The sequence below is a fragment of the Girardinichthys multiradiatus genome, chromosome 21 (genome assembly GCF_021462225.1).
Source record: "Girardinichthys multiradiatus isolate DD_20200921_A chromosome 21, DD_fGirMul_XY1, whole genome shotgun sequence".
Lineage (NCBI taxonomy): Eukaryota > Metazoa > Chordata > Actinopteri > Cyprinodontiformes > Goodeidae > Girardinichthys > Girardinichthys multiradiatus.
This window is the reverse complement of record NC_061813.1, coordinates 26,875,152-26,888,587: the sequence shown is the minus strand read 5'-3', so window position 1 is coordinate 26,888,587 and position 13,436 is coordinate 26,875,152. Positions and strand designations below refer to the sequence as shown.

At 39.3% G+C, this 13,436-nt stretch overlaps 1 protein-coding gene across 1 annotated transcript in view; it reads right to left on the bottom strand.

Annotated features, from left to right (window-relative positions):
- LOC124857749 (sodium/hydrogen exchanger 9-like) overlaps window positions 1–13,436 on the bottom strand; it is a 118,640-nt gene that overhangs the window by 11,356 nt on the left and 93,848 nt on the right. Inside the window, exons 13-14 of the mRNA XM_047349156.1 lie at window positions 9,689–9,734; window positions 6,897–6,952 (exon numbers count right to left, since the gene is read on the bottom strand). Of these exons, the coding sequence (XP_047205112.1) occupies window positions 6,897–6,952; window positions 9,689–9,734 (102 nt within the window). The remainder of the gene's footprint in view (window positions 1–6,896; window positions 6,953–9,688; window positions 9,735–13,436) is intronic.

Below are 13,436 nucleotides of genomic sequence, written 5' to 3'. Positions count from 1 at the left end.
CAGTGCTAGTTTTCTACTGTGCTTGATACTAGCCTGCAGGGAATGCTTAGCTCTGCACCGGTGGTGTCAAGGAATGTGGTAGATGTGCTTGTTACACACGTTTAAACATTCCAAAGCTTTCTTCCTCGCAACTGAACTTCTGATTGGAAAGTTCTTAATTATACAGAAAACTGTTCTTAGCAGTTTTCTTACACATGCTGCCCCGTTGATGCCTATTTTTTAAGGGAGATAACGTTGAGGACTGAAGCCTCTGAATATGGATGACATGTTTTACCCCTGCACCACTGCCATGCTCGGTACCAAATCCTTTGGTCAAGACTGTAGTTTTGGTTATTTTGAAACAAAAAAGGGCTTTTTTAACTTCTACTTTTAGTTAAAAATCATAAATAAAACTTTAGAGTATTAGCAGTGGTGCCTAAAAAGGTGGTGAAAATGAATGCTTATACACTGATTTAAAGCCCATGAGATCCTAAAATTTAGTTTTTAGTTTAGTTTTTGTTTACAAAAGGCAGGAGCAGGTTACGAATATTAAGGTTGCGAAAAAATTTGTAGTCTACTGGTTTCCTTGATCTTATCATATGTATTGTCGGGTCTGTGGGTACGGAAACTTATTTAACCAGTCTGGAATATTACCAAGTGTAGATAGGTTAACATAACCTTATTTGGACAGTTACATTCTAATGATGGTGTTGCTTAGATTGAAATATTAAAAATCTTAAGAGTATCTTCAGCTTCCTAAATCAGACGGCAGACCACAGGGTACAGTGCGTCTGAAAAGTATTCACAGCGCTGCACTTTTTCCACATTTAGTCCACCTCTGGCAGCAATTACAGCCTAAAGTCTTTTTGAATATGATGACACTCCTTTGAGATCTTTGTGCTTTGGGTCGTTGTCCTGTTGAAAATGAACCGAGGTCAAGAACAATCTGGAGCAGGTTTTGATCCAAGATGTACATTGCTGCATTCACTTTCCCTGTATCCTGACTAGTCTGCCAGTTCCTGTTGCTGAAAGACATCCCCATAGCATGATGCTGCCACCGCCATGCTTCACTATAGGGTTGGTACTGGCCTAGTGATGAGCAGTGCCTGGTTTCCTCCAAACACGATGCCTGGCATTTGCACCAAAGATTTCAATCTTTGTCTCATCAGAACAGAGAATTTTGTTTCTCAGAGTCCTTCAGGTGCCTTTTGACAACCTCCAGACAGACTGCCATGTGCATTTTATTAAGGAGTGGCTTTCGTCTGGCCCTTCTACCATAAAGGCCTGATTGGTGAATTGATGCAGAGATGATTGTCTTTCTTGAAGGTTCTTCTCTCTCTACAGAAGAACACTGGAGCTCTGACAAAGTGACCATGGGGTTCTTGATCACCTCCCTGACTAAGACCCTTCTCCCCCGATCGCTCAGTTTAGACAGCCGACCAGCTCTAGGAAGAGTCCTGGTGGTTCCAAATGTCTTTCAGTTACAAATGATGGAGACCACTCATTGGGACCTTCAAAATAGCAGAAACTTTTCTGCATCCTTCCCCAGATTTGTGACTGAAGACAATCCTGTCTCGGAGGTCTACAGAAAATTCCTTTGACTTCATGCTTGGTGTTTGTGTTCGACATGGAGTGTCAACTTTGGGACCTTATATAGACAGGTGTGCCTTTTCTTATCATGTCTGATCAACAACATTTACTGCAGGTGGACTCCATTTAAGCTGTAAACACATCTCCAGGATGATTAGTGGAAACAGTATGCATTCAGCTCAATTTTGAGCTTAATGGGAGAGGCTGTGAATAATTATATTAATGAGATTTCTTAGTTTTATATTTGTAATAAATTTGCAACAATATCAAAAATGTTTTTTTTTTCACATTGTCACAATGTGTGTAGAATTTTGAGGAAAGAGATTAATTTGATACTATTTGAAATAAGGCTACAACATAACTAAATGTGGAAAAAGTGCAGCGTTGTGAATATTTTCTGGATGCACTTTAACAGGAAAAAATGGATTTGGTGGGGATGGAGCCAACAATAACAAGAAGAAGGAGAAGACACCCATAAAGATGAGGGATTTAAATCTAACCATAGAGATAACAATCCTGCTAAAGCCAGATCACATTTATGGGAAACACTGGCTTTAAATTTCTTAACCTTGGGTGGCCGTCGTTGAGACGCCAGATTCTAAACAGAGTCATCTGTTTCCAGCCTCTAAAGCTACAGCATTCAAACCAGTTTAGCAGCAAACATTAAACAGACTTTGATCTCCACCAAAAATGAACACCTTGGAGTTGTTTGTCCCTAATGACTCCTCCACCCAGGCCTAAGGTGTGGTTAGTAAAGAGAGCAGCAGAACGCCAAGCAGAGCCAAGCTCGCAGGTGTCACAAGACTACGTGGCAGAAGGAAGTTCTGTTCTACCTGAAAGCACCTTCACATTGTGTGTGTTTTTCTCACAATCATTATGAAAACACTAGTCGGAACTTGCTCTTTCATCCTCTTCATCCTGTTCACAGTTTCTCTCATCTTCTTGCCTTGCCTCTAATTTGCATAAAAATAATACTTAAAAAAACTGTTCTCCCACATATGTGCAAATGAAACCATTATGTGTGCTTTTAAACCATAGCCACTGGGTACAGTGTGTGCAGACACATTTTTAGGGATGAGTTTCAGTGATGGTAACTGATGTCTGAGCCCCCACTTATAGTCTCAGTAGAGACCTATCAGTCTGTGAAAACATCACAGGTTTTTTATTTAAATTTCAAATTGACACTTATTAAATATTTAAAAATTAACTCGCAATGTTGAGTGAAAGTGTTTTTGAAAAACACTTCTGACTACAAGCTTCAAAGAACTTCACTGAGATTTTATGTGACAGATCCTCACAAAGTTTGACATATAAAAATAGAAAGTGTTGCATACATATGTTTTCAGCCTCCCTTACTCTGATAACCAGGAATGAGAATAAGTCAGTTGCCAATTGTGTAGGTGACACAGTAAACATATGAAAGAAGTGGCTCTGAAGAGACAAAAACTGAGGTTTTTCTCCTTCATGCCAAAAACTATCATCCTGAAAACGGCATCCCCACCATGAAACATGAGGGTGGCAGCATCATGGTTTGGGGAAGGCTTTTCTTCAAAGATTTGAGACTGGATATGTGGCAATATTTGAAAATTGTATCCACTCGGTCTGACTGGAAAAAAGCTCATTCTTTATATATTTAAACTCGTCGATACATACCTTAAAAGACTTGCAGTAGTAACTGCACTGAAATGTGATTCTTTAAAAGTACTCAGGGGGGTTGAAAACATTTGAACGCCAAATTTTCATCTGCAAAACACAAAGAAAATTATTTGAGAATTATTAGATACTGTCACCTTTTGATCAACATGGAAGAGCTTCTTTGTCCCTGTTGTTAACAAGCATCCCCAAAGCATGAAGAAGCCACCATGTTTCACAAAGGGGGTTGTGGGTTTTAGGTGGGTTGAATAAGTACTTTTTCCATCACACATAGTTAGCTGCATTTAAATCATCAGCATTTTTCTTTCATGTCTCAATTTGTGCTACTTTGTGTTGTTTTAGCACATAAAATGTCAATAAAATTCATTAAAGTTTGTGGTTGTAACCTGAACATGTAAAAAGGTTCAGTGCAAACATCATATTTTAGTATTCCACTACAGTAGTTTTCAAGACAGCCAACAACTTCCTTTATAAAAAGTTAATGTTTTCAGATGGTGCAACTAATTAAAAATCATCACCAGCACAAAACCCCCCACACATAAAAACAAACTTGTAATCAGCTTCATGTATTCAGCCACATTCCCCACTTCTTTATTCTGTGCTTCAGCAGCATGAGCTCAAACAGTGCTTGATTAAAATCTGTCTGATCCTTAAAGAAAACATAATGCTCATACTCATTATGTGAACAGTTGCTGTCTGGTTTTAAATAATCCCCAAAGACAAAAGAAAGATATCCATAAATGTGAATTCTCTTATATTAAGATGTCTCATATGAGCTTAGATATCTTGTGCCGTGTTTCTTTAGCAGACAAAGTCAATCCCTTTTTCACACCCTTCTGTGTGTGGTGTGGGTGAGACAATATCAAACTGTGAGGAGGCATTTTAGTGGCAGGAACATGGAGATGTTCAAAAGGAAGAAGGAACAATGTGACGGCCAGTTTTTGATAAATATCTGTTTCATTTTGCAAGAAGCTCAAGCAAATCGACAGTACAAGCAGAAATAAGCACATGTACAACATTGTGCAAAGTCTTTTCTCAGGATACACTGCACACCATGCAGGTATATCAGTTTTTTGGCTGCTATGTTTTAGTAACTACTTTCTTTGTGTAAAAATACTGGTTTATACCCATCAAATAAATATTCATCTGCCATTGTTACAGAATTAACCAAAATAAACTGGTACAAATTAGTTGTTCTTTAAGAATGGGTCTGTAAAAAACAAAATGGGTTCTTTTGCTAAGCTGTCTGTTGTAGGTAGATAAAATACTGGTTCATCTGTTGAGTTGGGGAGAAATAAACAGAAAGTTTAAGAACTAGAATGAAACTTAAAACTGTGCACATATTCACTTAAAACTGTGCACATATATTTATATTATATTGTAGATATGTTTATACTGTTTAATTTGTACTGTATTGCACTGACTACGCCAAAACAAATTCCTTGTATGTCCAAAAACGTACTTGGCAATAAAGCTTTTCTGATTCTGATTCTGAAAACAAGTAAAAGGGCCAAAGCCAAAAAAAAAAAAAAACACAAACAAGGATGAAAAATGTTTCAAAAGTCTGGAAAAACAGGACTTAAAATTACTTCAAAACGTAAAATTTGACTTTGAATCACTACAATTCAAAATGCAAAAAAATAAGAGTGGTTTAAGATATGCATATGCAAATTCACACAAAGACAAAACAGATGTCAGGAAAAAGATGAAATCTATAATCCATTGATGATCTTCCAAAAAGAGACTAAAATAAGACAATAATTGATAAAAAGAGGCACAAAACAACAACAAACACTCAAGTACCCAATGCAAAATTATCTAAGAAGAACAGAAAGAAAAGTACATTTACCTGAAGAAATGCAGCATGAACAACATTTAAAACAGCAGGAGTGAGAAGACTAGAAAAAGATGTAAGAATGCTTAAAAAGAATAAATTAACCACAAGCAGACAATAGATAAAAAAAACAAAGTACAAAAAACCCAAATGAAAAAAAAACCCAAAACAGATTTCAAAGCAAATTAGCAGACTGAAAAGCCGTAATTACAAAGAAATGAAGTTTCCCTCTTCTTTTTTCGTTTACATGTACTGATAATACTATAATTACCGCACATTCACTCAGATAAACAAAGCAGTGGTCTGAATCTTTGCATGTTCATCTCATCAATTTGCAGAAATGATTGCAATACGGAAAAATAATCTTCTCACTAAACAGAGCCAAGTCATGAGGCCAGAAAGTGGGAAAAATTTGATTATCTTAAATTAAATAGAGTTTCGTGCAGTTCTACTGAAAGGTCAGAATTAATTTATTATAACCACCTGATGTTACTGATTCTGCATCACTCTGTAAAACACAAACATTTAGTGTCTTCATTACAGATTTTTCACATTTTGAGATAAGCAGGATGTACCAAAGTTAAAGATATAGTTTTTTGTTTGTCATAAGAGAAAAACAGGAGGTGTTTTTGCTTTGCTATTGTGGCTGATCATACTGAATACAAAATCATGAAAATGTATCAAATCTAATTGGATTTAACATGTTTTACTGGCAGAGTGTGTTCTCAAACATTGAAGTATGTCTCACATCTTTTTGATGATAATAATACTGCAGCTGACAGGTACAGCACCCATCGCATTTATTGGCATCCCTGGGAAAGATGTGTAGAAGACCTAAAAATAAATGTAGATTTTATTGCAGGAGTGTAATCTCCTCGCTTATGTGTGAACTTTGGAGATTTATTTTGCTTCCCTAATCCCTGCCTCACTGTGCATGGCAGCAAGAATAAGTTGGCTCCTCATCCAGCATTAACTGTCACAGTTTCAGTTGTTTTACACATTTTAGCTATTTGTCTGACTGTAGAAAGGGGAAAGTTTAAGTCAGAAGCTATTTTCTTGTAGCCATTTCTGGATTTACAAAGATCAACACACATCTGCAATTCTTGAATGGCATGTTCTATTGTATTTTCAAGAGTGACTTAGATAAATGGCTGTTTGTCATATTTATACCCCAGGGAAACAGGAAGATTTGGATTGCTGAAAAAAACGTTTCTGAACATTCTGATCATCTTACTTTCATAACTCCTGGATCTTATCTTATGTTTTTGTTTGTGATGGTAGTACAAAAAAATGTAGATAATTATAATGGTTGTCATGGAGACCTGGTGACACCAAGGTGCCACTCTTCGTGGAGGTTTTAGTGAGCTTTGGAGCTGTTGTTTACCTCCCTCATTATCCTCGTCACTGTTGGTGGTGGCAAAAGTAAAAACGGATCCTCGTCCCACCTAGTAGCCAGTAACTAAAAGAAATAGGCCATTCTGTTGTGTCATATCCGAGGAAAACAGTGCTAGTTCTCAGTGTTAATTGTATTTAAACATCTGATACTTAAATAATATTACAAATCACTTAAAGGTTTGGTTTTTACTATGTGAGTTGAAAAATTTTGAATGCTTCTAAATTCTTGCAAAACGAAAGAAATACACATTTATTGCATTTAATGGTGCTTCAATGCCTTTTGGATAAAATCTGCAGTACTGACATGTACCAGATTTTCCCTTCAGTCACTGATGGTGAGTATTATTTGTCTTGAACTTACCATATGACACTACGATAACGGCTACTGCATTAACTATTGTGATGTTGGAGTCTTTCACAGAAAGAAAAAGCAGTGAAAGGATACCGGTGGTCCAGACGGTGCCACAGGCTCTGTGTTGTGTCTGGCCTCTCTGCTGCAACCTGTAGACCAAGAAAGAACCAATATTACTCTTTGACACACAAACACACTCTGAAGTGGCTGATGCGTTATGGAAAATGATAAAACCTGCACTCCAATGACCTCCACTTAAACAAGTGCAACCTCTGACCAACCATAGTGGAAAAAACACAATCTTATAAACTGCACAATCCCTAAAGATCTGTTGCAACTAAAGTGGGACCACAGCCTGAGATATTTGTGTGTGAACTCACACCTCGGGCAAGGTTACACTCATCCATTTAAACATAATGGAGCCTGGCCTCTTCCCTCCAGCGGGATCCATGTAGCCCTGCCAGCCATGTCCTCTCTTTGGCCACTCAATGCTAGAGAGATTCACAGACTCCTTCTGATTCATAGCATGCAGATAAGAGTAAGGTTACAGAAAAAAATATGAAAGAGAGATGCTAGAGAGCTGCTGGGACACACCAATGGTGAGGTAGGTGTGTATGTGTAGATGTGTCCACATAACTAAAAAAGCAGCTTTTGGATGTGTGAGGTAGGATGTCGTAAAGTCTGTGTGCTTTGCGGTAACTAAAAGTGCATTTCCTGCTCTTGAACTCCTCTCTACTTTCATGTTAGGTGGTGTACAACTAAAGAACAGAGACCAGATTAAATCTAATGACCTTCAATCTGAAACCAGGATGCATTTTAAATCCTTGCAGAATACAGTGTTTATATTAGCAAACCACTGTAATGTTGGGTGTTATTAAAAAAGCGAACATCTACTAATATATACAGTACAGACCAAATGTTTGGACACACCTTGTCATTCAAAGAGTTGTCTTTATTTTCATGACTATGAATATTGTAGCTTCACACTGAAGGCATCAAAACTATGAATTAACACATGTGGAATTATATACTGAACAAAAAAGTGTGAAACAACTGAAAATATGTCTTATATTCTAGGTTCTTCAAAGTAGCCACCTTTTGCTTTGATTACTGCTCCGCACACTCTTGGCATTCTGTTGATGAGCTTCAAGAGGTAGTCACCTGAAATGGTTTTCCAACAGTCTTGAAGGAGTTCCCAGAGATGCTTAGCACTTGTTGGCCCTTTGCCTTCACTCTGTGGTCCAGCTCACCCCAAACCATCTCGATTGGGTTCGGTTCCGGTGACTGTGGAGGCCAGGTCATCTGGCGCAGCACCCCATCACTCTCCTTCTTGGTCAAATAGCCCTTACACAGCCTGGAGGTGTGTTTGGGGTCATTGTCCTGTTGAAAAATAAATGATGGTCCAACTAAACGCAAACCGGATGGAATAGCACGCCGCTGCAAGATGCTGTGGTAGCCATGCTGGTTAAGTATGCCTTCAGTTTTGAATAAATCCCCAACAGTGTCACCAGCAAAGCACCAACACACCATCACACCTACTCCTCCATGCTTCACGGTGGGAACCAGGCATGTAGAGTCCATCCGTTCACCTCTTCTGCGCCGCACAAAGACACGGTGGTTGGAACCAAAGATCTCAAACTTGGACTCATCAGACCAAAGCACAGATTTCCACTGGTCTAATGTCCATTCCTTGTGTTCTTTAGCCCAAACAAGTCTCTTCTGCTTGTTGCCTGTCCTCAGCAGTGGTTTCCTAGCAGCTATTTTACCATGAAGGCCTGATTCACACAGTCTCCTCTTAACAGTTGCTCTAGAGATGTGTCTGCTGCTAGAACTCTGTGTGGCATTGACTTGTTTTCTAATCTGAGCTGCTGTTAACCTGCGATTTCTGAGGCTGGTGACTCGGATGAACTTATCGTCCACAGCAGAGGTGACTCTAGGTCTTTCTTTCCTGGGGCGGTCCTCATGTGAGCCAGTTTCTTTGTAGCACTTGATGGTTTTTGCGACTGCACTTGGGGACACTGTCAAAGTTTTCCCAATTGTTCGGACTGACTGACCTTCATTTCTTAAAGTAATGATGGCCACTTGTTTTTCTTTACTTAGCTGCTTTTTTCTTGCCATAATACAAATTCTAACAGTCTATTCAGTATGACTATCAGCTGTATACTGTATCCACCTCCTGCACAACACAACTGATGGTCCCAACCCCATTTATAAGGCTTGAAATCCCACTTATTAACCTTAACAGGGCACACATGTGAAGTGAAAACCATTTCAGGTGACTACCTCTTGAAGCTCATCAACAGAATGCCAAGAGTGTGCGGAGCAGTAATCAAAGCAAAAGGTGGCTACTTTGAAGAACCTAGAATATAAGACATATTTTCAGTTGTTTCACACTTTTTTGTTCAGTATATAATTCCACATGTGTTAATTCATAGTTTTGATGCCTTCAGTGTGAAGCTACAATATTCATAGTCATGAAAATAAAGACAATTCTTTGAATGAGAAGGTGTGTCCAAACTTTTGGTCTGTACTGTGTGTGCAGACTCAGGATATAAAGTAGCACAGCCATCGCACACAGATATCTGCAGATGTCTTTCATGTTAAAGTTCCAGTAGATTTGACATGTTTCTTTAAATGAGACCCAAATCAGACTAGAAAAAAACAAACAAACTGATCCTTACTAGCCTCATTTGAACAAGACTGTTTTCTAATAAAAACCTTTCTAAGATAATTTTGTGATGGGTAACAAATGCTCCCATTTGCACCTGAAGCAAGTACTTTGATGATCAGGAAAAATGCATTAACGCTAGCATCAGAAAACTAAATAGCAGATTTTAGTGCCAAAAATGGACAAACCATAGAAAAATGAATTTCTCATCTTTTACCTCAGAGGAAACATCCTGCAAATTTATATCTGTGTCCTCCACCACCCTGTAGTAAGACAGAAAAAGGTACAGTCAATTCCTGACGCAGTAGCATAAAACATAGAATGTGGTTCTGTGTTTAGTTGTGTCTTTATGCCATATTTGACAGAGTTATTGCTGCCATTGACTGTGTTCTGCTGTTTTTGTTTCCTATAGAAAGTACTCCAGGCTCGGTCGAGCTCTCCATTTTTCTCTTCCCTGGCCAAAACCACTGAACAAATATGGCTGCGATAAACCCTATTTACCCACTTTGGCTTTTTTTCTTGTAGAAAGTATTAATGGCTCAGTGCTTCTGTGTTTAGCTGTCCTCTTTCCTGGGCAAAGTAGCGGTAGGAGGCAATGTTGACAAAAACTTTGTAAAATCTCTTAGTTTTTCTTTTCTATCGAAAGAACAGTAAGCATTTAGCTATGTTTCGTTCTTGGATGGAGACACTGACAGAATTCTGGCTGCCATTAATTTTGCATACTCTCCTAGTTTTTCTTTTCTGCAGAACGTTCTCCTCTAGAAAGGCAGCTACACCCGAGGAATTGACAGAGACATTACTCCCATTAACTTTGGTTGCTATTTTTACCTTTCTTTCCCATAGAAAGTACTTCTAGTCCAATGGGATTTCCTGTGTTTCCTCCCAACTCCCATGATGACCTTGCTGGAGTTTGTTTTATTTATTTTTTTTACAGTGCGACATGCTTGCACTAACCCTACCCTGACCCAGGTTGATGGGTTGCTGCAAATTTAACTGACTACATGCCTTTAGGTGTGCTTCCTTATAAACAGGGGTTGGACAATGAAACTGAAACACCACAATAATTTATTAGTATGGCCCAAAGTGCCCAAAATGGCTCAATAATATTTAGATCTGGTGACTGTGCAGGCCATGGGAGATGTTCAACTTCACTTTCATGTTCATCAAACCAATCTTTCACCAGTCTTGCTGTGTGTATTGGTGCATTGTCATCCTGATACACAGCACCGCCTTCAGGATACAATGTTTGAACCATTGGATACACATGGTCCTCAGGAATGGTTCAGTAGTCCTTGGCAGTGACGCGCCCATCTAGCACAAGTTTTGGACCAAGGGAATGCCATGATATGGCAGCCCAAACCATCACTTATCCACCCCCATGCTTCACTCTGGGCATGCAACAGTCTGGGTGGTACGCTTCTTTAGGGCTTCTCCACACCGTAACTCTCCCGGATGTGGGGAAAACAGTAAAGGTGGACTCATCAGAGAACAATACATGTTTCACATTGTCCACAGCCCAAGATTTGCGCTCCTTGCACCATTGAAACCGATGTTTGGCATCGGCATGAGTGACCAAAGGTTTGGCTATATCAGTCCGGCCGTGTATATTGACCCTGTGGAGCTCCTGACGGACAGTTCTTGTGGAAACAGGAGAGTTGAGGTGCACATTTAATTCTGCTGTGATTTGGGCAGCCGTGGTTTTATGTTTTTTGGATACAATCCGGGCTGGCACCCGAACATCCCTTTCAGACAGCTTCCTCTTGCGTCCACAGTTAATCCTGTTGGATGTGGTTCATCCTTCTTGGTGGTATGCTGACATTACCCTGGATACCGTGGCTCTTGATACATCACAAAGACTTGCTGTCTTGGTCACAGATGCGCCAGCAAGGCGTGCACCAACAATTTGTCCTCTTTTGAACTCTGGTATGTCACCCATAATGTTGTGTGCATTTCAATAATTTGAGCAAAACTATGCTCTTACCCTGCTAATTGAACCTTCACACTCTGCTCTTACTGGTGCAATGTGCAATCAATGAAGACTGGCTACCAGGCTGGTCCAATTTAGCCATGAAACCTCCCACACTAAAATGACAGGTGTTTCAGTTTCATTGTACAACCCCTGTAGATAACTTTGTTCCAATTGCCATTACATGATCACTTAGAATTTAATGTATTATAATTAAAATGAGTCTGACCTATATACAGTTTGTTCTAATTCTGGTCATATTATTGTGCTGTATTGGAATTAATAGTATTTTATAAAGACTGAATTGGGATACCCTTAAAATCTAATTACAGTAGTTGGATATACATCTGGCCTTTAGAAGACATTTCTTATTAATTAGTGCTTTTAGAAAAACTGAACTGAATTGATCTGAACAATAAAGTGACAGAGTCAAAAACCTTAAGGCTTTTAATTTCCGTGATGTGTGAAGCTTTTATTTGAAAAACCAATCTTGTACAGCATAGAACATGAAGCCTGAAAGTCAGCTTAGAATGCCACACTGCGATTTGAACATGGCCTTTCAAACATTTTCATCAAAATCAGCCCCTTCTTCCACATCACACCAAGAAAAATGTCAACGGGGTAAACCTTTGATAAATGACAAAACAGAGCAGCAATCGTGCTAGATATGCTAGAAGGCTGCTGTGATTATCCTATCGAGGTGCAGGCCTGCGCCGGCTGCTCAGCTCACTCACTTTGAATTGAAATACAGTGAGGCAGAAGCAGCCCCCAACAGCCCAGCGAGCCACTTCATGGGAAAAGCAACGGCATTGTCCTGCCGTTCATTCACCCCACGAATTCATGTGCTGAATCTTGAACTCGGACTGTGGGAGTAAAATGTCTCACGGAGCATAAATGGCTGCTGATGCTTGCTCTTACAGGTCAGCAGTTAACCTTAAGAGCAAAGCAGTGCTGCTCAGGACACTTTAAGGTATCCTACTGCTATTTATCACAGTGTGTCTGTGAGCCTTTAGAAGGTGCTGACATGAAAGGCCTTTACCAGCAGCTCTCTGCAACAACAGCACTGGAGCTTCTCATCAGAGCAACAAAGTGCCGTGACTACTTAAAGCTGTACACATTTTGGTCTTGGCCAGCTTAATGTTTAATTTTGGTTCAGTACATAACATAACTTGGACTATTTATTGCTTTCAATATGTTCCTTGGTTTTCCAGTGTCTGACCTCCTGTTGTCATCAAACTGGTTCAACAGTAACTTGCAAATTTATATTCACACCCCTTTTACCTTTTTAAGATTTTGTAACTGAAAACGACAAACCTCATCCTATGGTATTGGTTTTTCATATGTCAAACGAACACAGAGGACCAAATTAAAAGTACCATACCATGGTACAGGTGGAGCAAGGAGACAGATTAACTTGGACAGGTGAACCGAATAAACTTAATTGACAGAGAACCCAACGTGACAGGAGCAAAACATGGCTTGAACAGAACGCAAATCCAAGGAAACAAACAGAAATATAACTAGAAAAACATGAAACAAAAGCATAACCAGATCCGAAAACCAAACTTGACAAAACATGAACATGACAAACCAATAACCAAACAACCCTACATCATGACAGAAACAGAATTATATTAAGTCCCATTTGCAGTTTGTGCAGGAGACATAGCGAGCATGTGGACGAGGGTGCTCTCGTTAGAGGACACCCAAATTGATCTTTTTGGCATACATGCAAAATTCTAAAACTAACACTATCCATCATAATGAACTCACCACCGCTACAGTCAGACATTGTGGTGGCAGCATCATGCTGTGGGAATGCTTTTATTCAACAGGGACAGAAAAGCTGATTACAGTGGCTAGGAAAATGGATGGAGATAAACACATAGCAATCCTTGAAGAAAACCTTTTAAAGTCTTGAGACTGGGGTGGCTCTTTACTTTCCAGCAAGACAAAGACCCTGAACATTCAGACAGAGTGGAAATTGAATGTTTTACAT